The sequence below is a fragment of the Lissotriton vulgaris genome, chromosome 12 (assembly GCF_964263255.1).
Source record: "Lissotriton vulgaris chromosome 12, aLisVul1.2, whole genome shotgun sequence".
In the NCBI taxonomy this organism is placed as follows: Eukaryota; Metazoa; Chordata; class Amphibia; order Caudata; family Salamandridae; genus Lissotriton; species Lissotriton vulgaris.
In genome coordinates this window covers 483,667,106-483,694,029 of record NC_141700.1, presented here as the reverse complement: position 1 = coordinate 483,694,029, position 26,924 = coordinate 483,667,106, and the positions used below count along the sequence as shown (strand labels likewise).

Here is a 26,924-nt window from a genome sequence, read left to right as displayed (position 1 = left end):
GTATTTTCAAAACAATATCGACAGTTTCACGGGGAACCTCCTCAATGGTATTTCATTGATGGACATTTGTAAGGAAACAATTCCAGATTGAATGAAAGCTAATTATAAGTCAGAGGAAAAACCTCTAAAACCAGAAGTCCTTGAAGCCAGGATTCTGTTGCACAGCCTGCTGTGCAACCTAGCTACAAAGAACACAACACCATAAAATGGTTGCTTGCAAACAAAAACAAGAAAAGTACATCCTTGGCTCTAGGAAAAGGGCATTACAGGTGCTTGTCATAATCAATCGGTCAGAAAGACATACTTTAAGGTACAGTCCATGGTGGAAGTGACAACACAGATGAGGGATGTGACAGATGAATTATCTGTGCATTGTATGCAATCACACTGTCTAAAATGGTTGATTGCATAGAACAATATTTAAACCAGACAATGTGATAGTAGTATCCTGTCCCAATTACAAACATCTGGTTTCTGGCTTATAGCAATCTAAAACAATGGGATTGATTGATAAAGAGTATTTGTCCTCTTAGAAATTAATGAAAAACTGATTTATGTTTGCATAAATATAAGACCAAGAGCACCCCTTTCTTGAAGCAAGGGTGGTAAGAAGGACGAGCAACGATTTCCCACAAAGATTCCTTCCTAAGGATGCCCCAGGCACTGTCTGTGTATCATACTCACCGTCCTCTTCTGGGTGCCCAGAATTTGACATCTGCTCGGGATTTTGACTGTGGAGAGCCTTTTCCTGCTCTGGCAGCAGTGACATTCCATCCATGAGCTCATCCACTGGATCCAGCATTTCATTTGCACACAGCTGCAGAGGGAAACAAATATAGTTGTCAGAGCAGAGTGCAGACTCCCAGGAATACACTCTATATTTAGAACTGAAGAATTAAGGCTCTTTGTAGTTCGGATTCTAACCCAAAATCAATTTTACACACCGACCATGGACCTAGGCCATGCTAAGGGTCTTTTATAATGCAGAAAAGGCGGCACTCAGCCTATCACTTGGTACCAATCGGTCACAAATTAAATGTTACATGAAAATGATGAGCAGTACATTTCAAAATTGCACCACAATGAGGAGAGGCAGAAGTGCAAATGTAATAAAGGCCAGTGTCATTTTCTAGAATATATTTGCCACATTTAGAAGAAAGAAAAATACCACTGTTCCGCTATGCTAGGTTTAAAATAAACAATTTTCTAGTCTTATTGCTAAACTACTTTGGTTGTACACAACAATGTGATGGTGAAGTCAATGATGAATAACAAATTGTACTGGCAGGGGCGCTAGGTGGCGCTGGACCGTCATGGCCACGCTGTAGCAGAGATCCGGGCGTTCCGGGCCGATTATCAATCATAAACCCCATCCTTCTTGGCAGACAGATCCTATAAAATCACCATAGGGTGGCGTAAGGAGAACTACTGCCGCAGACCAACTTTGAGGCCGGAGGACTACTCTCAGATGTGGCAGTAAGCTGCGGGAACTCAGGGCGCAGCAAGGAGAAAGAAGACCTGGACGGCCCTGCCGGCTGGAGAAATCACGTGAGGCCGAGGCTTCATAGGCCTCACTGCGGAGCTGTGTGCCATCCTACGTAGCTCCAGTAGACTAACGAACGAGGCTGGGCAGCAAAACGAGTCTGATTCCTACAGTAAGGACCCTGGGGGCGTGTACACGGGCTGCTCAGGATGGATCTGGAAGTTCGACGCAGGTGAGCCCTGGTACACGTGCTAGTTGGGAAGAGGCCGGCAGAGGGGCCCATGACCCGGCGACAACAGTATTGAGGGGCAGGAGAGGCTGAAAGCGCAGGAGGCTTCCACGCTGACTGCACGAGGGCCGCGGCAGAAACCAGCGGAGCGAAAGAAGACAGGCCTATTTGGGCACTAGGGGCCGCCCCGGCTAAGTAGCAGGCCCCGGGCCGCAATTTTGAGAGCCCAACAGTAGCGAGTGCCCACGGCCCAGCATAGCTACAGAAATACCACGTTTTGGCGACTGAGGGCTGGCTGCCTCCCTCTACCCTGCATTACAGGGACTTCTTGACTGTGTCCTGCTAACAGATCTGTCCCCGGGTGCTCAAGCCGGTAACCCGGTCTAGGAATAGAGGACTGAGAAGCACTACAGTGGGACTTGTGAGAGCATATTGGAAGGGGAGAAATGGAGGTGAATGTAGCAGTGCCCACCATATCTGCTCCCCGGCAGTGCGTATCCCAGATACACGCATTCAGACGACAATGAGCCAATATGGGGAGAATGGAGCCCAAGCAGGCAAAACTCATTTGATGCGCGCAAAGCGTCCGGCTCCAGCTCCAAAGAGCGCGCAGAAGGGGATCCCCCGGAGACTAGAGATGAGGGGTGGAAGGCGCTACTGGTGGGGATGCAGCAGAGCCTCACCTCCATTGATTCTATAATGGAGGCCACGACTAATAGGCTGGAGGCAGTGGTCGCAAAACTCGATAAACATGAGGAGCGGCTCAAGGAAGCGGTACACAGAGTGTCGAGGCTGGAAGATGGAGAGGTGGCCCGTAAACAACAAGTGCTACAGATGGACAGACTGCTCAAGGTCATTGCAGACAAGAATGAGGAGTTGGAGGACCGCTCTCGAAGAAACAACGTGAAAATGCTGGGCCTAGCGGAATCTACAAACACTGGAAGGCTTGAAGATTTTATGGACCGGCTATTCGGAAAGGATTCCTTTTCCACACACATGGTCATCGAAAGGGCCCATAGATCACTGTCGGCATGCCCCCCCCCCCGGGAGCCCCACCGTGCCCCGTGATAATGCGATTCCTGAACTATCGCAACAGAGACACGGTGTTACTCCTGGCACGTGAAAAAGGCGAAGTGCGATATGAGAATACTACCTTAGCCTTCTACCCTGACTGTACTTGGAAGCCTATCGACCTGGTTGGCGCTGAGTGTGCCCATTTTTCCATCTGCATTAGTCAGAACCAAACTCTGTCAGGTCTTCTGATATACCGCCCCCAGGGAGTGACTGTGCTTTTAGGAAAGCTCTTCCTGAGCTGGTAAGCTCTCTCTCTCTGTTCTCCTCCAACATTACCATCATCGGCGATCTTAACATACATTTCGATGCCATGGAGACACCAGCGATTAGAGGTCTGCTGGACGACCTTGAAGCAGTACAGCTACTCCAACTGGTTCGTCTTCCGACCCATGAGGGTGGCCATATTCTTGATCCGGTTTTTACAAATCTCCAACTGGTTGAGGTCCTACCGCCTAGACCCATGGGATGGAGTGATCACCACCTCATTGAGCTTGTTATTACTATGGTGGCACGATCTATTGGGAAGCCCGATAAAACATCTTTCAGGCGACCCTGGAAAAAGCTCAATTTGAAGGATTTCCACCGCTTTCTGATCACCACACCCCTGGTTCACACGGATGATGTAGTAACTGGGTACAACACCTTTTGCACTTGGATTGTTCAAGCGCTTGATGCATTGATACCGGCTTGCTGGAGTAGGAATCGATCCTCTCAGCCTAATCCCTGGTACTCGGAGGCACTCAGGCGAATTAAAGCTACCTGCCGACAAGCTGAAAGAGCATAGAGGAAGAACTATGACAAAGACCTAAAAGTATGCTACCTGGCTAAGGTAAAGACATACCATAGAGCTGTCTGCCGGGCCCGAGCTGACTACTATGCACGGGAATTCCAGGCGAGTCCAAATCCGTCCAAACTGTTTTTTAAAGTCTTGAAGGAGCTCACAGTGAACAGACTTCCTATTACGGAGATTTGTTCCCTTGCCCACTGTGAGTCGCTAGCCAGCTTCTTTGTGGAAAAAGTAAACGCCATCTATCGCTCTTTTCCCAAAGTTGACCCTGATAATACGACTTTAACATTGCGTACTTCTCAGTGCTTGGCCACTCTTCCCATACCATCGGAACAGGAGTTTAATCTCCTAGCGGCCAAGGTCAAATCTGGCTCTCCTGATGACCCTTTGAGACCGGCCCAGTTTTTGGACTCGGCGTCCCTCTGCCTTCCTCCTATCCGCCATCTGGTGGAGCAATCCCTCACCACCGGTTCAGTTCCACCAAGTTGGAAGGCTGCCTGTGTCATGCCCATCATAAAGAAACCGGGACTGGATCCGCTGAAGCCGGAGAGCTATCGACCTATCTCCCTTCTTCCTTGGGTGGCAAAGATCACAGAGGCCCATGTGAATAACATCTTAACAAAACATCTGGCCTCTGCACACCTATTGGATCCTACACAGAATGGTTTTAGACCTGGACATAGTACAGAGACGGCACTCCTATATATGGTTGAACATCTCCGCTCTGTACTAGATGCAGGTCAAACGGCGGCACTGGTCCTTTTGGACCTCAGTGCCGCCTTTGACACTGTATCCCATACCATTCTTATCCGTAGGCTTGGTGAGGCAGGCATTTCAGGCAGGGCGTTGGACTGGTTTCAATCGTTCCTCTCGGAACGATCCTTTCAGGTGGTAGTGCCACCGTTCAGATCTAAGCCTCATGCCATCACCCAAGGAGTCCCGTAGGGTTCGGCGTTGAGCCCCACTCTCTTCAACCTTTACGTCCAACCGCTGGCGGAGGTTGCGAAAAGTTGGGGTCTCACAATGGTATCATACGCCGATGATACCCAGTTGGCGGTGGCCCTTAACGGGGATTCTGACCAACTGGCATCGAACTTTGCGGATGGTTTGAGGGCTGTTGCTAGTTGGCTTACGGCCAACTGTTTACAGCTCAACGCCCTCAAAACCGAGGTGATGGTACTGGGGAAACATCCTGATCTGTGGGGTGCCAGCTGGTGGCCTAAGGAGCTGGGACCTCCTCCAAAACCTGTCTCTGAACTTAAAAATCTTGGCGTCTGGTTGGATTCCAAATTAACCTTCTCGTTTCATACTAAGAAGGTGGCATCTATGTGCTTCGGCATTTTACGTGGTTTGAGGCCTATCCTCAAATTTTTCGATGCCCCCACTCGCCAGATGGTGATTCAAGCTAGCGTATTATCGAGGCTCGATTACGCTAGCTCACTGTTTTTAGGCGCCAACCAGGCGGAAGTCCTGCGACTCCAACGGATGCAGAATGCGGCAGCCAGGGCCCTGGTGGGCCTGCCGCGTTTCTGCTCAGCCCGCAGCACAATCTTCAAATTGCATTGGCTACCAGTAATTAGACGCATAGAGTTTAAGACCCTTTGTTTTGCGTTTAAAATTTTGAAAACTGACACTCCCGCCATTCTCTAGCACCTCCTGACTTCATATACCCCTTTGCGCAGCCTTCGTTCTGCCGGCCAAAACCTGGCACTTGTTCCTCGTTTCCAGAAATGCAGATTAGGTGGCCGATCGTTCACGGTGCTGGCCTCCAAATTGTGGAACGCACTTCCTGCCCATATTCGCTCTTTAGATGATCTCTTTGCCTTCAGGAAAGCTGTTAAAACTTATTTTTTCCCTCTGCCTTATTAAATTACCCCTTTTTTTCTGTCTTGTTAGTTATGTTACCTTCTCAGATATAGCGCCAGGACGCCCCTTCGCTGGGGCAGCTGTGCGCTCAAAAATTCAATTAACATAACATAACTTCACTCAAGCCGTACAGGAAGCCCGTCTCAAATTCACAGCTGTGAAGAAAAAGTTGCAAGCTCATGAAATCAAGTACGCCATGCTCTACCCTGCGAGATTGAGGATCCATCACCGGGGGAAACCACGTCTTTTCAACTTTCCTCAGCAAGTGAAAGAGTACCTTGCACGCAACCGCAGATCGATGTCCCAGGAGGAGGATACTCGGCGTCGCTCCCAGTCCCACTCACCATTGTCGGAGCCCGGCTGACAACAAGTACCTACAAGAGACGCTACTTACAACAATATGGACACTAAGTGATCTCTGGACGCTACACCGTGTGGTGATGTATCTCTACAATTTCTTAACTGTTTGATCTATTTGACCGCCCGGACACTTGCCTCAGTCCCGTCAAACCGGCCCCTGGGCTTATGGGGTTGCGGACGGGTGAGCTAGAGAGGCTGAGTGGATGTGGAGGAAACCCCTAGCGGTCTTCAACTGAGGGTATTCCCCCCCTTTCTTTTGTTTCGTTCTTGTATGGCTGGGCATTTGCGAATGGGTGTGGGAGGTGAGGGGAGGGAAGGATGGCATGGGATGTCCTATATGAGAGTGCGAGACAAGTACGACCAATGCTATAGGCAGAATGTGCTGGATGGTGGTTATGGCTAATGACAATAGTGACGGCAATGCTCTTCACATTGTCTCCTGGAACGTGAGAGGCCTGAATGACCCCAGGAAACGCAGGCAGGTGTTGGGATATTTGGATCGACATCATGTCCATGTGGCCCTGTTACAGGATACCCACCTTCCGCATGGGAGTGAGCCCCGGTTCGCATCACGATGGGCCTCGCATAGCTGCTTTGCATCATACTCCAGCTATTCTAGAGGGGTGGCCATCCTAATCAAGCGTGGAGTTAGGTTTATTGCAGGAGGGATGGACTCAGACCCTGATGGGAGGTACTGTGTGCTTTGGGGTAGGTTGCACTCGCATGATATTGCCATCGCGAACTATTATGGCCCAAATGTAGATGACACCCACCATTTGCTTACACTACGAGGTAAGTTACACAGGCTAGGATCCAAGTACGTTCTCTGGGCGGGGATTTTAATACGGTGGTAAATCCCTGACAAGACCGCTCCCACGCAGCTGCGACACACTACAACTGCACCCAGCGCACCCTACAGGACATTATAGAATCTGATAACTTACTGGACACGTGGCGGTACATGCATCCCACACGTTTGGAAGGGACACATTACTCAGCAGTACACAACACTTGGGCCAGATTAGATTATGTGTTAGCAACGAAGGGTGTGGCGCATTGGGTTAGTAGGGCGATACATCTAGGTCGAACCTTTTCTCATCACTCCCCTGTATTAGTGACCATGACGCCCACAATAGATCTACCTCCCTATCTCAATTGGAAACTGAACCCTTTGCATTTGCAAGAAGCTGCCTTTAGAGCAGAGATGGAACAGGAAATTACTGATTTCTTCCCTAGAAATATTGACTCGGTGGCCAGTTTGACAACGGTATGGGGAAGCCGGTGAGGGGAGGGAAGGGTGTCCTATATGAGATAGGTTGCACTCGCATGACATTGCCATCGCGAACTATTATGGCCCAAATGTAGATGACACCCACCATTTAAAGTGACAGTGCGGGGATGGTGCATCTCTAAGGGAGGGGGCATAATGAAAGACCTACCTCCCGACAAATAAACTGGAAGGTGAACTGAAGGAGCTGTAGCAAGCAATAAATGTGGGCGGTGAGAAGGGGGCGCTAAGAGCTAGCCTGCGAGAGAAAATGACGAAATACACGGAAGTAGCAGAGAGAGAACTTAAATTCCGGGGGAAACACTGTGTGGCTCGAGTGTATGGCGAGGGAAACAGACCTGGACGGGCCTTGGCTGGAGCGGTGTGTACCCCTAGATTCCATAATTATGTCACTGAATTACAAGACGAGCAGGGACGACTACAGTGACACCTTCCTGGCCAAATGGCTACCCTGGTGGAGCGTTATAAAAAACTTTTTACGTCACAGAGGACGACCCCACTAGACCTTAAGGAATACTTTGAGGACACTGCACTAGCATGGCTAGGCAAAGCGCAGCAGAAATCTTTGGCTCTTGATTTAGAGGTTGATGAAATCACAGAGGCTATCATGACCATGGCGTCGGGGAAGGTCGCGGGGTCAGATGGGATTCCCATAGACTTTTATAAGACATATGTGTCCATATTAGCGCCCATATTGAAGGCAGTATTTTATGAAGCACTGGAGGAAGGTTGCCTGCCCACAACCATGAGGGAAGCCCAAATAATGTCATTGCTTAAACCCGGCAAGTCTCCAGACCTTTGTGATTCGTATCGGCCCCTGTCGCTCCTTAATAGCGATACTAAAATTTTAGCAAAAGTCTTAGATACGAGACTGAACTTGCTCTTGGAATGTTTGGTGTTGCCTGATCAGGCGGGGTTCGTGCCAAACCGAGCTACGGCTTATAATCTACGGACTCTCCTGGCTGTCCTACAGTATATAGATCCACACAGCACTGCGGTGGCTGTCTTTTTAGACGCCACCAAAGCGCTCCGTAGAATGGGATTATGTGATGGGGACGCGGACACATATGGGGATGCTGGATCCCTTTATACACTGGATTCGACTGCTCTATACGGAGCCGTACGCCAGGGTTCTTCTTAATGGCTCCCGCTCAGAGGCCTTCTCGATTACTAGGGGGACGAGACAGGGGTTCCCACTCTACCCTGTACTCTTTGCAATAGCCATAGAACCCCTGGCTGCGAAATTGCAGCAACACCATAATCATAGGGGCCTCATATATCCCTCTAGGCAATTGCTGGTGTCCCTTTATGCCGATGACATCACACTATACGTGCATAAACCACAGGACAACCTTAACCCAGTTTTACGGGAGATTATAACGTTTGGGGCAATAGCCGGGGTGCAAATAAACTGGAGAAAATCTGCAGTCTTTCCCTTGACTGATTATACACTGGCTCACCCATTGGATTACCCGCTAACATGGGAGACAGAAGACCTTAAATATTTGGGTATTCATGTCACCCGGGACAAAGACGCACTGCTGAGAACGAATTATGGGCGAGCCATGGATAAGGTGACGGACAACATCTCCAATTGGGTTAAGCTACACCTCTCGATGGCTGGAAGGATCTCCTTAATTAGGATGGTCATATTACCCAAATTTTTATATTTATTCATAAACATCCCTTACCATCCAGGCGCCTATTTTTTCACAACACTTAAAACACAACTGGTGCATTTGATATGGGGAGGTAAGCAAGCACCGTTAAAATTGGCCACTCTAATGCTGCCGTACCAGTTCGGTGGGTTGGACGTACCAGATTTTGAACAATATTATTATAGTTTGCAGGCCCACTTTGCAGTGTATTGGTTTCATCCTCCTCAGTTTATGCCCCATCTTGCGGTAGAGGATGGCTATATGGCCCCAGTCCCGACATCAGGGTATGTGTTTACACCAGTCAAGGAGAGAGGAGGAGACCCCTCCGCTGTTGATTGCACTGTCCGGGCGTGGCAATGGCGGCACGTGCTGAAGGGGTGCAGCTAATGTACTCCCCTAGGGTGTCCTTACGAAATTGCCCCTTGCTGTCTGTGACAGACGAAAAGATATGTAAAAATTTGTTAACCAAACTACAGTATAAGACTTGGGGAGATTTATACGTTGGGGGTGAATTCCACACAAAAGACCAATTTTTCCGGAGAGTATGAACACTCATTTATGGATCTATTCCTATATACCAGGTTCAGACAAAGTGTTTGGGCCAAGACCCCGGAATTCCCAAAGGAGCAAGAGACTTTTATGTCCCTCCACTTGACGTTACATACAGATGCCCCTGCACATGTTACTTCTCTGTTGTATAAACGAGGGCGCACTACAACCCCCCATTCACTAGTGCGGGCCAGACGAGAATGGGATATGGACTTGGACACCCCCCTGACTGATGACCAGTGGGAAATGGCCTGCCTTCAGACTGGCGCGATTTCTGGCAGTGACAGGTTGCGATTGTTACATTATAAATTTTTACATCGACTATATCACACCCCAGCGAAGTTACATAAGCTTCATCTCAGAGATGACGACAAATGCTTACGATGTACCCAAGGCCAGGCAGATTTTATGCATTTGGCATGGGGCTGCCCTCAAGTCGCCACTTTCTAGGTGGAGGTCTTTACGGGTCTAACTAAGATGCTGGGTATTCCCGTTGAGCTGACTCCCCATCGAGCATTACTGGGCTTGGTTGGGGATATAAAAACGCTGCACTGCAAATTCCTGGCAATGGGCATACTGTTGGCTCAACGGCAGGTGGCCTGCAGATGGGGTAGGGGCAGGGCGCCTAAATTCAAAGCATGGTTACATGACATGTCCACTTGGCAGGAGTATCTTCATGTATACGCAGACCAATTGCCGTTGAAGTCTCGTCCCAGGGATATTTGGGGACCCCTGATGTCTTATTTATTGGACCAACACACAGAGGATGAAACAGTTGAAACTGTTGAGGGGGGCTTGCAAGGGGTGTGAAGTGGGTATGAGAGTGTGTTTGGAGTGCTGCTGTGTAGATAGTTACAGTGGATTGGGGTTGTACGGGAGATGTGGGTGGTGGGGTGATCCTGCTGACCCGAAGTGACCATATGCTAACGGTCCGGGGACATTGACTCGCATGGCGAGTATACATTCAAACTTTGAACTGATTAATGGACACTTTGGTCGAACTTGTCAGTATTTTGGTTGTAATTTTTGGGGGATTCATGGGGTGGTAGTTGGGGAGGGGGGGGGGGGGATTGGGTAGGGATGGAAGAGGGTAGTAAATTGTCGACATTGTATGTATGAGTCCAGAGTGGATCACTACTTGATACTGTGCATTGTTTTATATCAAGATTTATTGTACAATTAAGACAAAAATACAATAAAAAAAATGTTTTTTTTAATTGTACTGGCATGGGAGGGCATAGTCAAGCCTCATACACGAAGGACACATTTTCCATATGTTTCCAACATGCGTGCCACTGCATCCTGGCAGTGAAACCATCCATAAACGTGTCCGGCCTGAATGGAATTATCAAGTGATGTGAAACAAAATGTTTCCCAGTGGAGAAGTAGTCTGGAGACATAGCAGAAAGTTAAATGATGACACCTTACCTCCCTAGGAAGGACTGCAATGTAGCATTTCTGCTGGCAACTCAGAAGGCTGTTGGTAGGGCGCTGAAATGGGCAATGTATATGTATGTACGTGTATAAGTATAATATGAGAGGCTGGCTTAGTATATGGTGCTAGCCCATGTACGTGTAGCACCCTGCACTACTCCAGACAACCCTTGTGGTGATTTTAGTGGTCTTAGACAACCTTAGAAAGATCTCTAGGTGGTAGCTGAGGAGAGCAGTAGTCTAGAAGGAGTGTAAAGCAGCTTGTTTTACCAGTACCTAATCTTAGAGTTTAGGTTAAGTGAAAAATATTCATACAGTGTAGTTATAAAAATATGTATTTAATTTGAAAATCACACTAACACATTGTAGTATCTCCTACCCGGAGATACCACCAAAATACACACAATACTTAGGAAATAGAACTTGCAAGTAGCACAGATACGCAGAGGTCCCCAGGGGGAGACCAAACCATATACCAAAATAGTGGGATGCGAACCACGACCTAAGTCGAGACTGGACCCAGAAGACTTAGAAGTATTGGGGACGCTAGGATCCACCTAAGGTAAGTATCCAGGAACCCCACAGAGGTCTTGTGCAGAGCGTGAACATAACCGCGTGATCAACACAAGTCAAAGGGTAAGTCGCGGTTGTGTTGTTAAAGAAAAAGGACCCTTCCCAGCAGACCCTGAAGAAACCCCATGGAAGATGGAAGGTTGGAAAGTCACCCCACCCGTGGATACCCCAGGAACAAGGATACCGACACCAGGGAAGCCAGGTGCATAGGTGTAAACTGACATCGGAAACTGCCATAGACCACAACTGAGGACTTCAGAAAAGATTCTGCTGGAGAAGGCGACGAAGGAGACTAAAGAGTTCGGTGGCACCCAAAAGTGAATTCAAGGTGAGAAGAACCTGCAAGCAGAGGGGACAGTCTATGCCACTCAGGAGTGACCAGTAGGCACGGAAGACAAATGCCCACAGATGTGGGTAGATGCAGGGGAGTTGATGGTGCCCTTGAAGTTGCAGCTGTGTGGACCAGGCGACGCTGTGGAAGACCAGGAGCTGCTTACAGGCTGCACAACGTCGGATGTCCAGAGCCAAGGGGTCAGTGTCTGGCAGGGGCACCAACAAGCCTTGGCAACAGCAATCAACGTAGTAGAAGAAAAAGGTGCAGGTCGGGACCTGCAAAGTCCAAGGGACTCACCAAGAGCAGGTAAGTCAGAGCAGGCCCTGAGCAAGTAGGGGAGCCCACTTGAGCCAAAGAAGACCCTCGAGAGGAGCCACAGGCCGGAGGCAGAGGAGTCGCAAAAGGACCTTAAGCAGCTCACCAAAAGATGATGGCCCACGGTGCGGAGGATGCGATGCATGTGAAAATCTTGGCTGCAGCAGATGCTTGAGGCCGGAGCTTCTTCGAGCACGAAGATCTCTGGAAGTGACAGTCAACGAACCTTGGCAACGGCAAGTCAGTGCGGTGCACTCGGGTTTTGTTCCAGGGAGGGATAGTGGCCTCAAATTCGGTGAGAAGACAGTGCAGCCCTTGAGGGAGTTGCAGAACCACCAACTGTCTTGCTGAGCCTTTCGGAGTCCATGGGAAACCAGGATCAGCAGACCGGTCAGCTGTCTTGCGGTGCCTGCAGATGCAGGGGAGTGACTCCTTCACCACAAGGGAGATTCCTTCAGGTGTCTTGGATGTCCACAGGCCTAGTGAAGACCCTGTATGAAGCACAGATGTTGCAGAAGACCGGTAGGACGGTGAGACCAGGAGCTGCAGGAATCTTCCCTGTTGCAGTCTCTGTTCCCAAAATGAAGTTCAAAGTACCCAGACAGTCGAAGTTGAAGTGGTATGTGATCTGAATCTAGTACCACGACCTATCTAGGGACCCACCCAGAGGTATGCCCTTAAGTACCCTTAGAAAAGAGTTAGGACGATCTTCAATAAACCAAGAAGGACTCATGCCACCCCTCTCCTTCACAAGCTCCATTGGTTGCCGGTAAAACAGCGGGCCAAGTTCAAGGGCCTATGCATTACGCATAAAACCTTGTACGGGCAAGCCCCAAAATACAACAAGGAACGTCTAGTCCCGTACGTTCCCAGCAGGAATTTACGATCGGCAGATGCTGCACTCCTGGTCTGCCCTCGGTTCAAACTATCCTCTCTAGGAGGGCGTACCTTCTCCTATACAACCCCCAGTGCATGGAATAATCTCCCAGAGAGCTTGCGCAAAGAATCAAGTCTACTACCCTTCAGGAAAAAGCTGAAAACGGTGTTGTTTCAGGAGGCATGGGGCGTGGTCTAACTGGCCCCTAACAGAACTGTGTGCACCCTCTGACAAGCGCTTAGAGACCCCCGGGTGATAAGGCGCTCTATAAATCTAAAATACAATACAATACAATACAATACAATACAGTGGGGAGGATACTCCTGTGTCCGTTGTCCAGTTTCATGCCAGAGCGGGAGCCAACGGCTCCCTGAACTGGTTTGAACTGCAGTATGCAAGGAGGTCACCAAATGTGCCCTTCAAGTAGTCACAGTGGCACTGGCAAAAGCCCCCCACCCTGCCCCAATACACTAAACCCTGTCTGGAAGGTGATCACACCTCCCTGGGACAGGATATCTATTGTTCTGCCTTCCCCTGCTCGGGCTTGGCCCAACAGCAGGAGGGCAGAAACGTGTCTCTGGTAGGCAGCAGCCCTAGCTTGCTGTCTGGTCTGGTAGACTGGTACCGGGAGGACTGAGGGTCACCCGGAGGAGCTTAACAGTGCATGGAATCATACCTTCCACACCGTTTATGGTGTGGGGGTATGATTCCAACATTTTGTATACCAAACATGATCCGGTTAATTAAAGCCAGTTTAGAGAGGGTCATCGCGTAATGATGCATGGCCACTCTATGCATCAAAATGGCTGATGCACTTACAACACGGGAGAATGTACTCCGAAGGTTGTAGGGGTGTCCTGCTCATGCAGGGGCACCCTCACACTTAGAACTGAGCACCCTGCCTGCCTTCAGGATTGAAAGGCCTGCCTTAGGGGTGACTTATAGGTTTTAAGTGCACTGACCTCATATATATCTTTCATAAGTGGTGCTAGCACCAGCTTACGCAGGCTGCAATGGCAGGCCTGTTGTCACAATTTGAGTGGTCTCTCATGGGTGGCCTAATGCATGCTTCAGTGTACCTATGCCCTGGTTAACTTAGTACCATATACTAGGGACTTTTCAGGGTACACCAGTGTTCAATCTGGAGTGTACCCAAGTACTCACCATGTCAAATTTAGAGAAGAAGCACAGAGACTAGGGTCCTGATTAACAGGATCCCAGTCAGACTAGTCAGAAAACAAAACATAGCAACAACAGGCAAAAGGTGGGGGTAACCATGAAGAAGGATCCTACCTTCCTACAGTATGTATATGGTATTTCTATAGTGTAAACCTAGTCAAAACTCATAGTCAAAGACCAGCATAAAGTGAACAAGTAATATGAGAGGAGGCTGGGCTACCAATGGTTAATGCATTGTGAAGTAGTGTTCTTGAATAGGTAAGTCTTCAACTCTTCCCTAAATTGGAGCAGCAATGGGACGGGCCTGATGGATACAGGGATGTTGTTCCGGATCATGCGTGCATAGATGGAAATGGACAGTTGTCTTGTTGTTTTCTGTTTTTTTACACTTAACTGCACTCTGTTGGTGTCCTGGCTCTGGGAGTACAGAGAACCACCAGAAATGGTAAGCTTTTCTGTAAGATAAGCAGGAGGGGTGGTCATGATGACTTTGTTAATGATAAATATATAATTCCAGAATGACTCTGCCTGGATCATTCTGGAATTATATATGTAATAGATGCAGATTCAGAGGGTTACCAGGTCCTACCTGTGCATATTTAAATGGCTTTGCAAGCGATGCACCTGGAAAAGGAGAGCCAATGGAGTACCATCAAGATGGAGGGGGAGAGATTATATTTTTTCAGGCCCAAGAGGAGGCATGCCCTGGTGAGTAAGATGCCCCTTAGAGGTGCCAGTGTGGAGTCTCTTTGGGGAAAACCACAAGCTACAAGGATGCAAGTGAGGAGTTGCTCTCATCCCTAGGGCTCTAATGGAGAAACACCAAGTAGATAAAAGGGTGTGTAGGAAGGTGGCTACCTGACTATGGTTACCCCAGATTTTTTGCCTTGTGTTTAGCTGGTTTTCGACTTAGTTGGCCTGGTTCCCTGCTAATCAGGGCCCCAGGCTATCTGCTCTCTCTGTAAAATGGATTCCATGTACCCTAGGTGCATAACTAGATTGGCTTGGGTCACCTTATCAGCCCCTGTACAGAGCACTATAGGTGCCCAGGGCATAGGTGCATCCAAGGCCTACCAGGGGCTGCAGCATAACTTTTGCCACCCCTGGCTGGCTATCTAAAATTGACACAACTGGCTGATCACTCAGCTGGGGCAAGGTGGTGTAATCACCCCTTGCTTAGATATAGTATGCCTATATCTAAACCAATCTGGACACATATAAACCTGTGAGCCACTCCTATGGCAGGCCTTAACAATCCTGAAGGCAGAGTGCGTGGTTTAATGTGAGATGGTGCTCTAGCATGAGCTGAGCCTGTCTGCAGCTGTCGGGACCAATTCCCTTAGCTGTTCCGGGATAATGCCAAACCATATACTATTAAGTGCATTATAATCCTCGCGGTTATATGTCAACTTTGGTTTGGCTTTATCAAAACATGTCGTGTAAGGTGTCATACGATTTGGAATACTACCCCCTCGCCAGTCCTGGTGACGGGGGTAGCATTCCACCCCTCTAGAGGGGACGACATGTTACTTTTGCTAAAACGCGGTTGATTTTTAAAAGAGCCTCAGATCCACAAAATGGATGCTTCTGCCACAGACATATGTCTGACCTCCTGCAGCTGACCGAAACTCAGCAGAGGAGGCCTGGACAAAGGATTTCCTGTCACAGGGAGGTGTAACACCACCCCAGACAGGAGATAGTGGATTGTAGCAGGGAGGTTTGAATGAAACCAGACAGTGCCTGGGGAGCACAAGGCTTCCCCTTGCATAATCCGGTCAAACCGGTTCTGGGGCAGCCCAGCCCCAGCTCCAGTGAGACCTGGACAAAGGAAAGGGGGTGTAACCACCCCCCTTCCTGGTCCCACCCATAGGGGAGGGACCTAGCAGGAGATCCACCCCTCAGATTCGAATAAGAGGGGGAGCAGTCCCAACGGACCTCAGATCATCCTGAAGAAACATAAGAAACGAAATCTGGACCCTTCGACTTTCTACACGACGTGAGAAGACTGAAGAATCTCCCTTGTGGTCAAGGAGTGACCACCCTGTGCAAACAGGCACCATCCAGCCCTCGACCCTTGCTTTGTTGCAGTTCCCGCCGGAACTCGAGCGACAGAGATCGACGAGATCAAGCTTGCCTGCCTTCTACCTGCCCGATCCACAGTCCCTGCAGAGCTGAGACCCGTGGAGGCGACCGGAAGCGTGGGGCACGCCATCTTAAAAAGGCCACGAGACGCTGACCGTGCAGCCCACGAGTGATCCTCGAAGCTGTGCACCGGGGTTTGAGAAGCCCCAGCCCCGAGCTCCACTTGCACCAAAGCTCACCCCTCCACACTCGACGAGTGCTGCGTGGGGCCCTTCTGCTTGTGTGCGCTCGACGCGTTGGCCCGGTCACTTGCCAGCTGGCTTGTGGCCCCTGTGCCGACGAAACTTGAAATACGACTTGCTTTTCTGGTTGCTCCAGATCTGCACCAGCTCCTGTGAAAAGGAGCACCCACTCTGACCCTCCTGGTTCGAGTGATAAGCAATCTCCCGGTTCCGCGTGGATTGCTTTTGCCAAGTGCTGTTTGCTGCAATCTTGAAGCCGACGGTGCTGACGGCGAGAGCCTACGTGGGACAGATCGTGACCTGCTCCTGGACGTCGCAGATGCCCCAGAGCCCACGTGACAGCGGAGAGAAGCCTATCGACAACCGCCTGATTGCGCCCGACATTGCCTGGTTCCGTCCTGGTTCCACCCTGGTCACTGCTGAGTGACCCAGACTGTGTCCCCTCTGCTTTCAGGTACTTTTCCACTTCGATCCACCCTTGGATCGCACCGGACACTTCTGCTTCACAGCGCCTGCAGCTGCAACAGCTTCAAGCACCAAGAACCTGCGTGACAGAACCCGACGCCACTTCGACCCTGTGCACCCACGGCCTGTGGGTGAGGTAACATTGCAACGCCGGTGTCTTTACACTGGTACACACCTCTAGGGTCTGTGTCTAAAGTTTTGTGTTCCTAGGTTCAGCGGAAGTATCTTTTAATTCACTTTAACTGACTTTTACGCACCATTGACAGTGCATTGGTGCGCGCCGCACTTTCCGTGCTGCACCCGTCTCCTGTGGGCTACTCCCGACTTCATCATTGCTAGTCCTGACTGCTCCCAGCGAATCCCTAGGCCCTAGGCCTAACCATTGTTCGATCAGTGTTACTTATACCACTTTTTTGATATATGGTCTGAGTGGCCACCCGCCCTCATCCATAATTGTGCAACTTTATATGTGTAACAGTGCTTTTGATTTAACGCTTGTGCCCCTTTCCTCATAAAGAGTACTGGGGAGTAATTTAGAAATAAATACATATATTTTTATAATATATACTTGTGTGGTGTCCTTTCATTTGATTACAGGATTGTATGTGGTAAAACAGCTCGCTTAACACGACCTCTTAAGTTAAGCCTTTAAGGCTGCTTAGTCCATGCTACCACTAGGATAGCTTGTCTAACAAGGTTGACTTACAACCAGACATCTTTGGGGTTTGTTTGGACTGATACCCAGTGGTTCCAGAATTGGAAACACTACATATCAGGCCAACTTCTCACAGGGTGCCTGGTGTAATGAAGGTCAGCTCATCTGCAATGACAGTGAAGCTAAAGCAGGGCCACTTCCACTTGGAAGTGTCTCCGAGCAACCTTGTATTGGGTGGAACAAGCAAAGTCATTTGTATGAAACAGACAAAAAGTGCAGGTGTTTAACCTCGATTAAAAAAAACTGTCAGCAGCAATGAGGAATGTGGCAACTACTGAGTGGGATAGTGAGGTTCCCAAGGTGGATGGCCAGTATGCGAGTTCAGTGATTAGGAGGTGGAACCGACTGTGCAGTACACCTACTTGAGGGCATGCCCCTTTAAAGTCGAGATTATTATTGAGATTGCAAGTAATACACCACTGACGGTCTTAAGCCACTTTTTTGATGAGAGGCTACTACATTATGTCCTTGAAGAATATCAAAGGGTGTCAACTCAAAGGTATGTATGTAATGATAACCCTTGAGACAGCTACTGAAGTCACAATACCACTTAATAAACAGCCCACCTCAACATATGTATTTGAAACCCTTTCTTATTATGCAGAATATGAGAAACTATAAAGATGCACTGACATTTCTGCTTGCACTAAATGATCTATTTGTGTGTTTTAATGTAACCCTTTTTACCTTAAAAGCTATATATTAAAGGAAATGTGTTGTGTTAGTGTACATGTTATGTGAATATATTTTAAAGGATTTTATAGTTCCTATGAATTATATTTCTTGAATTGTTTTTACAACAGTATATACTTTTATGGCAGTTTTTGCTTCTTGAATAAAGATCTTGAGTTTAATTGATTGATAGGTATCCCATGTCATTACACTTGGAACTGTGACAAGGCTGGCAAGTAATGCTTGACCAATTTACACTTAGTGGTGGACAAATTAAAAAAGTCATATTCATAGTGAATATTTTTTTCATATTAACTATAAAGGTGTCTATTATGAGTTGATCAATTCATGTTTAAAGTCTCACTGAGGTTTGTGGAGTTGCATACCCGACCATTATCTTGGGACCCTGTCAGTCTGTAACAAAGCTTGCCTGTGTGTTGAATCTATTCAGAAAAGGGGGTGGTGATGGACAGAGTATCTGAATTAAGCAGAACACTCGTACCCAGTCAACAGATCAGGGCTTGATTCATCACCGTTTTTTAGCTCACTGCACCATCCCAGCTCAGAACCTGGCTACATGCAAATTAGTCTGTCCCTGGCCCAGTGCATCATGGGAACAGGGCAGACCAAACTACCAAGCCAATTATTGTACTGGAAAGGAAACAAGCTTCCGGGGACCGGTTTCTGGCATTACAGCCGTCTTCGGCCCGGCTTGCTTGAATCCTGATGGTGCAGTGAGCAAGGGACTCACATCTGAGTATACCCTTCCACGCTTATGGTGGACAAAACGATTCAGAAAAGGGGGTGGTGATGGACAGAGTATCTGAATTAAGCAGAACACTCGTACCCAGTCAACAGATCAGGGCTTGATCCATCACCGTTTTTTAGCTCACTGCACCATCCCAGCTCAGAACCTGGCTACATGCAAATTAGTCTGTCCCTGGCCCAGTGCATCATGGGAACAGGGCAGACCAAACTACCAAGCCAATTCTTGTACTGGAAAGGAAACAAGCTTCCAGGGACCGGTTTCTGGCATTACAGTCGTCTTCGGCCCGGCTTGCTTGAAACCTGATGGTGCAGTGAGCAAGGGACTCACATCTGAGTATACCCTTCCACGCTTATGGTGGACAAAACGATTCAGAAAAGGGGGTGGTGATGGACAGAGTATCTGAATTAAGCAGAACACTCGTACCCAGTCAACAGATCAGGGCTTGATTCATCACCGTTTTTTAGCTCACTGCACCATCCCAGCTCAGAACCTGGCTACATGCAAATTAGTCTGTCCCTGGCCCAGTGCATCATGGGAAAAGGCCAGACCAAACTACCAAGCCAATTCTTGTACTGGAAAGGAAATTCAGACACTCTGTTCATCACCACCCCCTTTTCTGAATCGTTTTTGGCCACTATAGGTGAGGCAGGGTATACTCAGACATGAGTCCCTTTCTCACTTCACCATCAGGATTCAAGCAAGCCGGGCCGAAGACGGCTGAAATGCCAGAAACCGGTCCCCGGTAGCTTGTCTCCTTTCTGGTGAAGAATTGGCTTGGTAGTTTAGTCTGCCCTGTTCCCATGATGCACTGGGCCAGGGACAGACTGATTTGCATATAGCCGGGTTCTGAGCTGGGATGGTGCAGTGAGATAAATAACGGTGATGGATCAAGCAGATCTTTGGACTGGGTAAGAGTGGTCTGCTTAATTCAGACACTCTGTTCATCACCACCCCCTTTTCTGAATTGTGTGTTGAATCTGTCACTCCTGGGTGCGCTCTGAAGAGCATTTATCAATACTATGTATGTCCTATGAATGCCCGTGGGCTTCTTTCTAACACTTATGCATGGCTTCTTTAGCAATCCAACTGTCACAGGGCAATCCTTCCTTTATCATTAGCTCCTTGACAAAGAGCACTTTCCCACTTGTAGCAGTCCTAATGAGACCCCTCCAGACAGAGTGAATCTAAGGGTAACGTAGTAGTTCACCAAGGATAACTTTATCTCAGCGTATACCTCTCTCTCACTGGAGGCTCCTGGAGAGCAGCACTGACCACAGGTTAACCACACTCAAGTCTGGACTACAAAACCTCCAAAACCAACCTTGAATTTGTGTGAGAGCAATGAGGGAAATCTGTCCATTTCCCTATCCTCCTTGTGTAGGCTGGCCCACAAGATTATGATATATGCTTTACTCATGTAAGTTTATTTTGAAAGGGACTTTTTTTTATATGTAAAATTACCTAATCATTACCAGCTTCTTTTGCACCAACAGCTTTTTTTGTGGAAAGGCATACAAAAGGCATGTCATATGGTCACTAGATCAGAAGCACATATTTCATTTAGTAATAGGAATTGAATTGTTTCAGCAATAAGTAGCTAAAAGGGAGTGTTCAATACATCTTGCACTATATCCCGTACTAGTACTAATAACAAAAGTTTTAAGAAGTTACCATAATGGTATAATTTAACACCACAACCTAGCTCTTGTTTGTTCACCAAAACTCTACAAGGCATTGTCACTACAGTGAATCGCACAGCCAAAATAGCTGAGTTCCACTGTTGCTACAGCCGTCTATGATAGGATCATTGCAATTTGGGGTTGTTTTATCATTTCAGTTGAACCAGTAACAGAAAACAATCACAAACTATTAACATACCCTCTGCAACTGGGGATCCACACGCCAAATACGCAATGTCTGATCTCGGGACCATGTAACAAGCTGACAGTCTTTGGATCCTACAAAAACATAACAGAACAGTCATCAATAATTAGCAATTGATCATTTTAAATTATAATATAGTTAATGTTGTTTTCAACTTCATTCACACTTGATCTTTCTTCATCTACAATTATTGGTGGGTGCCGTGAGCTGGAAAACAAATTACCCATTCAGCCACAGGTGAGCGTGTGTCTATCACAATAGAATTAGTGTGCCACAGTGTAAAACCATGATTAAACTGTACAGAGAAAAAGCCTTTTCATTGAGCACAAAGGTTTTGGCACACATGATTTCACCCACAGATTTGCAGGACCAGTGGTGAGGTTTAGGTTTTCTCAGAAGTTACTACAAGTACCAGTGGCGCACTCTAAATGTTTACTAGACACCACAACTCCCATTAGCCATCGTGGAATTTCATCATATATACCTTAACATCCAAACCTCTCTCCAGATCTCGTAGAATATGCAGAGCCTCAGTGGATGTTCTTTGTCTTTGCTGTTAGTGAGCAGCTAATTTCTATTCTTTGTGATCTATATTAAAACTGTATGACCTCTAGTTGTTCTATTTAATTTTTCAGGCTAATTTTCACAGACATTTGCATACTGAGAAATGGTATGAGTTCTAGGGTCAGGACACAGTGTCTAGTGAGGTCTATTAAGCAGAATCACTCAGGGAAATTGAGTTAATAGCATGGAGCTGCAGAATCTGTGTGCATTTGCTGGATAACTGTCAAGCTGTGGTGGAGCTATGGTTTAGCTCACACTTTGCCCCACTACCATTGACTTTTTCCTTACTTTTAGGGTAAGTCCAACCTTAGACATAGTTGCCCACCTTGTATGTAGTAGCAGAGGCAAGTGAAGACCGCATCACTGTCTTCCTGCAATATCTCGCCAAATCCAACAGCTTGGAGGTACCTGACATTCTAGAGCAATGACTAAGGAACATTAGCACTGTTTGAATTAACCTTACTTCACAAACCCAAATCTTATTCCGTCGAGCAGGGCTGGAAGAGAGCCTTAGGGTAGATGTGGAGTCCCACCTCCAGCTAAGAGATATAACCTCTCTGAACTGGCAGGACAGACAATTTCACCGTTACTAAGTCAGAAGAGAGGGCAGAGTTACACAGGCTCTCACTTAACGTATGGGTGATTGAGTCTGTTAGCTACCAAGCCTCTGAGATAATGCAGTGCTGTTAGGTTAGAATGTGGCTGTCATGTGCGAGCGGCAAGTGACAGATTTGTCTCGTGTCTTTTCAACACTGCAAGGGATATACACTATGAACACTGATACAACTATTTTATTCTTCAAGGGTGCATAGTCCCAAAACATGTAGATCGGCATCAATCGATTTCTAAATGTTTGCCACAACGAGGTGCTAGGCCTTGCTAGCTGTGCCACAGGATTCAGGCTATACCTCACTGACTAGCTTCAGCATGTAAAAATAAATACCGAACAGCAAATACAGCTAATAGGTGTGGACTAGCCCAGCCTCAGATCATCGCAGATGGGCCCCCTCGTGGCCTGGTGTTTGACTGGGCACGTCCTGCGCCGCAGGAGCCCTCAATCAATAGATGCGGTTTGCCCAGTTTGCCCTGCCTCTAAAGTTCTGGCGCAATGTGGATTATGTTGTACGGTTCCCCAGCAAGTAGGAGAGTGGCAGAATCCAGTCACAGTGGTACCTGTTAAGCACCAGTGTGAGCCTGGGGCTCATCACCTCCTCAGGAGAACTAACAATGTGCAGCCATTACTGCTTGGTGCCGAGCCCTGTCTCTAAACTTTCACCCCATCACACCTTTTGAGTGTTTAAGGTGCTAGACCTAACAGGCCCACAGTACAGACATGTTTGCAAGAGTGGTGGAGATGAAAATGAATACAGAAGTTGTAACATGATGCCTACTGTGAGCAATGTTCTTATTGGGAAACAATACAAAAGATTTCTCTTGGTCATAGTGGAACTAAGCCATTTCAAATTAGTGAGATGAGAAGGAAAGACCATGGATGGTTCTTTCAAAATCCTTCACTAAAGAAATGGTTGTAGGAAAGTGCCCCTTTTTGACATGCTTTTTGCCTGATAGCCGACTAAAGTGCACTGGTTTCCTGCTATCCAGGTTCCCAGTGCCAGATCTCTTTCTCTAAAACTGTATGATTGTTCCCGAAAGTGACAATACCTTTAGCATCCCCTGTAAGTCCTGAGTAAATGGTACCCCTGGTATCTATGGCAGGGAGGCAAAACAAAGCCCCTAAGGGCTGCAGCATGTATTATGCCACCCTAAGGGACCCCTCAGCACCATCATGCAAAGTGCCATGGTGGAGAGAAGGATATTGTTACTTAAGCAGTAAGCATCTGTTCTTGGCATATAGAGCTGTAGATTCACAAGCTTGCATACTCCTGCCATCTAGTGTTGGGTCTGGATTTTTGCAAGTTGTTTTTCTTCGAAGTAGTCTTTCCTAGTCCCGAGGTAAGGTGACTCCTCCTTTTGGTGATAGTGACCATGGGCATCGACTCAACTGTTAGATTGTTTACCCACAGAGGGTGAGAATGGAGTTAGTAACAAAAGAATAGAGATGTCCATGTATATGTATATAGAATAAGAGAGAGAACTGCAACAGGTACAGGTCCCCGGGGAGCGGGTGGGCGCATGTGAATCTACAGCTCTGCATGCCAAGAACAGATGCCTACGTGGTAAGTAACATTATCCGTTCGAGGCACGTGAGCTGTAGATCACATGCTTTGCAAAGATTATACAGCAGTATTCTCCCACAGCGGTGGCTAACCTGTAGCTGTTGGAGTTGTCTGAAAGAATGTTTTAAGTACTGCCTGGCCCACATTAGCTTTTTGTCTTGCTAACATATCTACACAATAGAGCCTGGTGAATGTAGACCATGAGTCAGCTTTACAAATGTCAACTATGGGCATGTTTCCTGAGAAAGCAACAGTAGCCCCTATTTTATGAGTGGAATGCCCTCTAGAGGGCATTGTTAAAGTTCTCTTTGCTTTTGCATAACAAATTTGAATGCATTTAACAATCCATCTGGCAATACCGGACTTGGATACGGGATTGCCTTTGTGTAGTGGAGCAAAAGCAACAAAAAGTTGTTTAGTTTTACGAAACGATTTTGTTCTTTCAATGTAAAATAAAATGGCTCTTCGAACATCTAAGGTGTGTAGAGCTTGTTCTGCCACTGAACCAGGTTGAGGAAAGAATACAGGTAACTCACCCGATTGATTTATTTGAAAGCAGGAACTACCTTGGGTAGAAATTTGGGGTTAGTACAAAGGACCACTATGAGAAAGTGGCTCTATATATACTGGACCAGAATGAGGTACAGTGTGTATAGAGTCCACAAACCCCAGATGTATAACAGAGGTTAAAGTCAGGACTGACCTTACTCTCAAAAGTGGTAGCTTGGTCGAGCAGTAAGGCAGTACCAGAGGACAGTGTAAAGCATTTGTTGTACACACTCAGTCAGCAAAGGATTTCACACACTCAAAGACTGAACTCCAGGCCAATTGTTTCTCTCCAGACGTCGCCTTCCTAACAGAAACATGGATGAACGCTTCCTCCGCCCCAGACATCACCATTGCCATCCCTCAAGATTATAAGATCACACGCAAGGACCGTACCGGCCACACAGGAGGAGGAATCGCTATCGTCCATAAAAAATCAATCCACATCTCTACCAGCTCTGACGTCAACCTCGCCAACTCTGAACACCTTCACTTCCAGATCCACATCGACCCCAAGACCACACTCAGAGGCACCCTCCTCTACAGACCATCAGGACCCCGCGCAAAATTCAGTGAAGACATCACGGACTTCATCACTCCACACGCGCTCCCCTCCAAAGATTACATCCTTCTGGGAGACCTCAACTTTCACCTTGAAAAGAACAACGACCGCAACACTACCACCCTCTTGGACAACCTCGCCAACCTCGGACTTAAACAACTGGTCACTTCCCCCACCCACATCGCAGGTCACACACTCGACCCCATCTTCACCTCCAGCAATCATGTCTCCTTCAGCCACACTACGGATCTCCTCTGGACTGACCACAGCTACGTTCACTTCACCTACAACAAGCCGAAACCCACCAACCACCTCTAACCTACTCTGCAAAGAAACTGGAACAAAATCACCATCGACCAGATCTCCTCATCGCTCCTTCTAAACACCCCAACCCACTCTTCTAACCCAGACCAAGCCGCCGCCAACTTCACCCTATGGTTATCCAACACCGCCGACATCCTAGCACCACTGAAAAAACGTCAATGCAAACCTGGCAGCAAGAAGGCCTCATGGTTCAACGATGATCTTAAGAAGTCCAAGAAACTCTGCCGCTCCCTTGAAAAGGCCTGGAAAAAAGACCCAACCACTAGCACCAAGGACGCCTTCAAAAACGCCACCCGCACACACCACCAACTAATCCGAAAGGCCAAGAAAACAGCATTCAAGGATCGATTAGACAACAACGCCCACAACAGCAAGGAACTTTTCAACATCGTCAAGGAATTCACCAACCCCTCGGCCAACTCCAACGACATCACCCCCTCTCAAGCCCTCTGCGACTCCCTGGCTTTATTCTTCCACAACAAAATTGCAGACATCCACAACAGCTTCGACAACCAACCCGGAGACCAACCCACCCAACCATTTGCTGAACATTCTCCCCCCTTGAACACCCTTTACGACTGGAACCCAATCTCCACTGAGGACACCATCCGCCTGATGAACTCCATCCACTCAGGATCCCCCACAGACCCATGTCCTCACCACATCTTCAACAAAGCAGACTCCGTCATAGCACCGCACCTCCGAGACGTCATCAACTGCTCCTTCAACTCCGCCACCTTCCCGGAAAGCTGGAAACACGCTGAACTCACCGCCCTTCTGAAAAAACCCACAGCGGACCCCACCGAACTCAAAAATTACCGCCCCATATCGCTCCTTCCTTTCCCGGCCAAAGTCATCGAGAAAGCTGTCAACAACCAGCTCGCCGCTTTCCTCGAAGCCAACAAATCCCTCGACTCCTCACAATCTGGCTTCCGAGCAAAACACAGCACTGAGACCGCCCTCATCGCAGCAACAGACGACATTCGAACTCTACTGGACAATGGAGACACAGTCGCCCTCATCCTCCTCGACCTCTCTGCAGCCTTCGACACAGTCTGCCACAGCACCCTTTTACAACGCCTCAGAAACATCAGAATACAAGGAAAAGCACTTGAATGGATCACCTCGTTCCTCACCGGAAGAACCCAGAGAGTCCGCCTTCCACCATTCAAGTACGAGGCCACTGAAGTCATCTGTGGCGTACCACAAGGATCCTCACTCAGTCCCACCCTCTTCAACGTATACATGAGCCCCCTCGCGGCCATCGCTCGCCAACACAATCTCAACATCATCTCCTACGCGGATGACACTCAACTGATCCTTTCTCTAACCAATGACCCCAGCACCGCCAAAACTAACCTACACGAAGGAATGAAAGAAGTTGCCGAATGGATGAAACACAGCCGTCTGAAACTGAACTCAGATAAAACAGAAGTCCTCATCTTAGGTACATCCCCCTCTGCATGGGACGACTCTTGGTGGCCGGAAGCCCTTGGAAAAGCACCCATCCCGACAGACCACGCACGGAACCTAGGCGTTATCCTGGATTCTTCACTTTCAATGAACAGACAAGTCAGCGCCGTATCCTCATCCTGCTTCAACATTCTTCGCATGCTCAAAAAAACATTTCGCTGGATCCCCACCGAAACCAGAAAAACAGTCACCCATGCTCTGGTCACGAGCCGACTGGACTACGGAAACACCCTCTACGCAGGTACTACCGCTAAACTCCAGAAGAAACTCCAACGGATCCAAAACGCCTCAGCCAGGATCATATTAGACATCCCGCGTAACGAACACATCTCTGGTCACCTGAAAGACCTCCACTGGCTTCCCGTCAATAAGAGGATCACTTTCCGACTGCTAACCCACGCACACAAATCACTCTACGACATCGGACCAGAATGCCTCAACTC

General features: G+C 48.0%; 1 protein-coding gene across 2 annotated transcripts in view; it reads right to left on the bottom strand.

Annotated features, from left to right (window-relative positions):
• Positions 1 to 26,924, bottom strand: part of WDR59 (WD repeat domain 59) — a 1,027,519-nt gene that overhangs the window by 658,386 nt on the left and 342,209 nt on the right. For both annotated transcript variants that reach the window (XM_086945225.1, XM_086945226.1), the window contains exons 11-12: positions 20,830 to 20,909; positions 685 to 817 (exon numbers count right to left, since the gene is read on the bottom strand). In XM_086945225.1, coding sequence (XP_086801351.1) covers positions 685 to 817; positions 20,830 to 20,909 — 213 coding nt within the window. The remainder of the gene's footprint in view (positions 1 to 684; positions 818 to 20,829; positions 20,910 to 26,924) is intronic.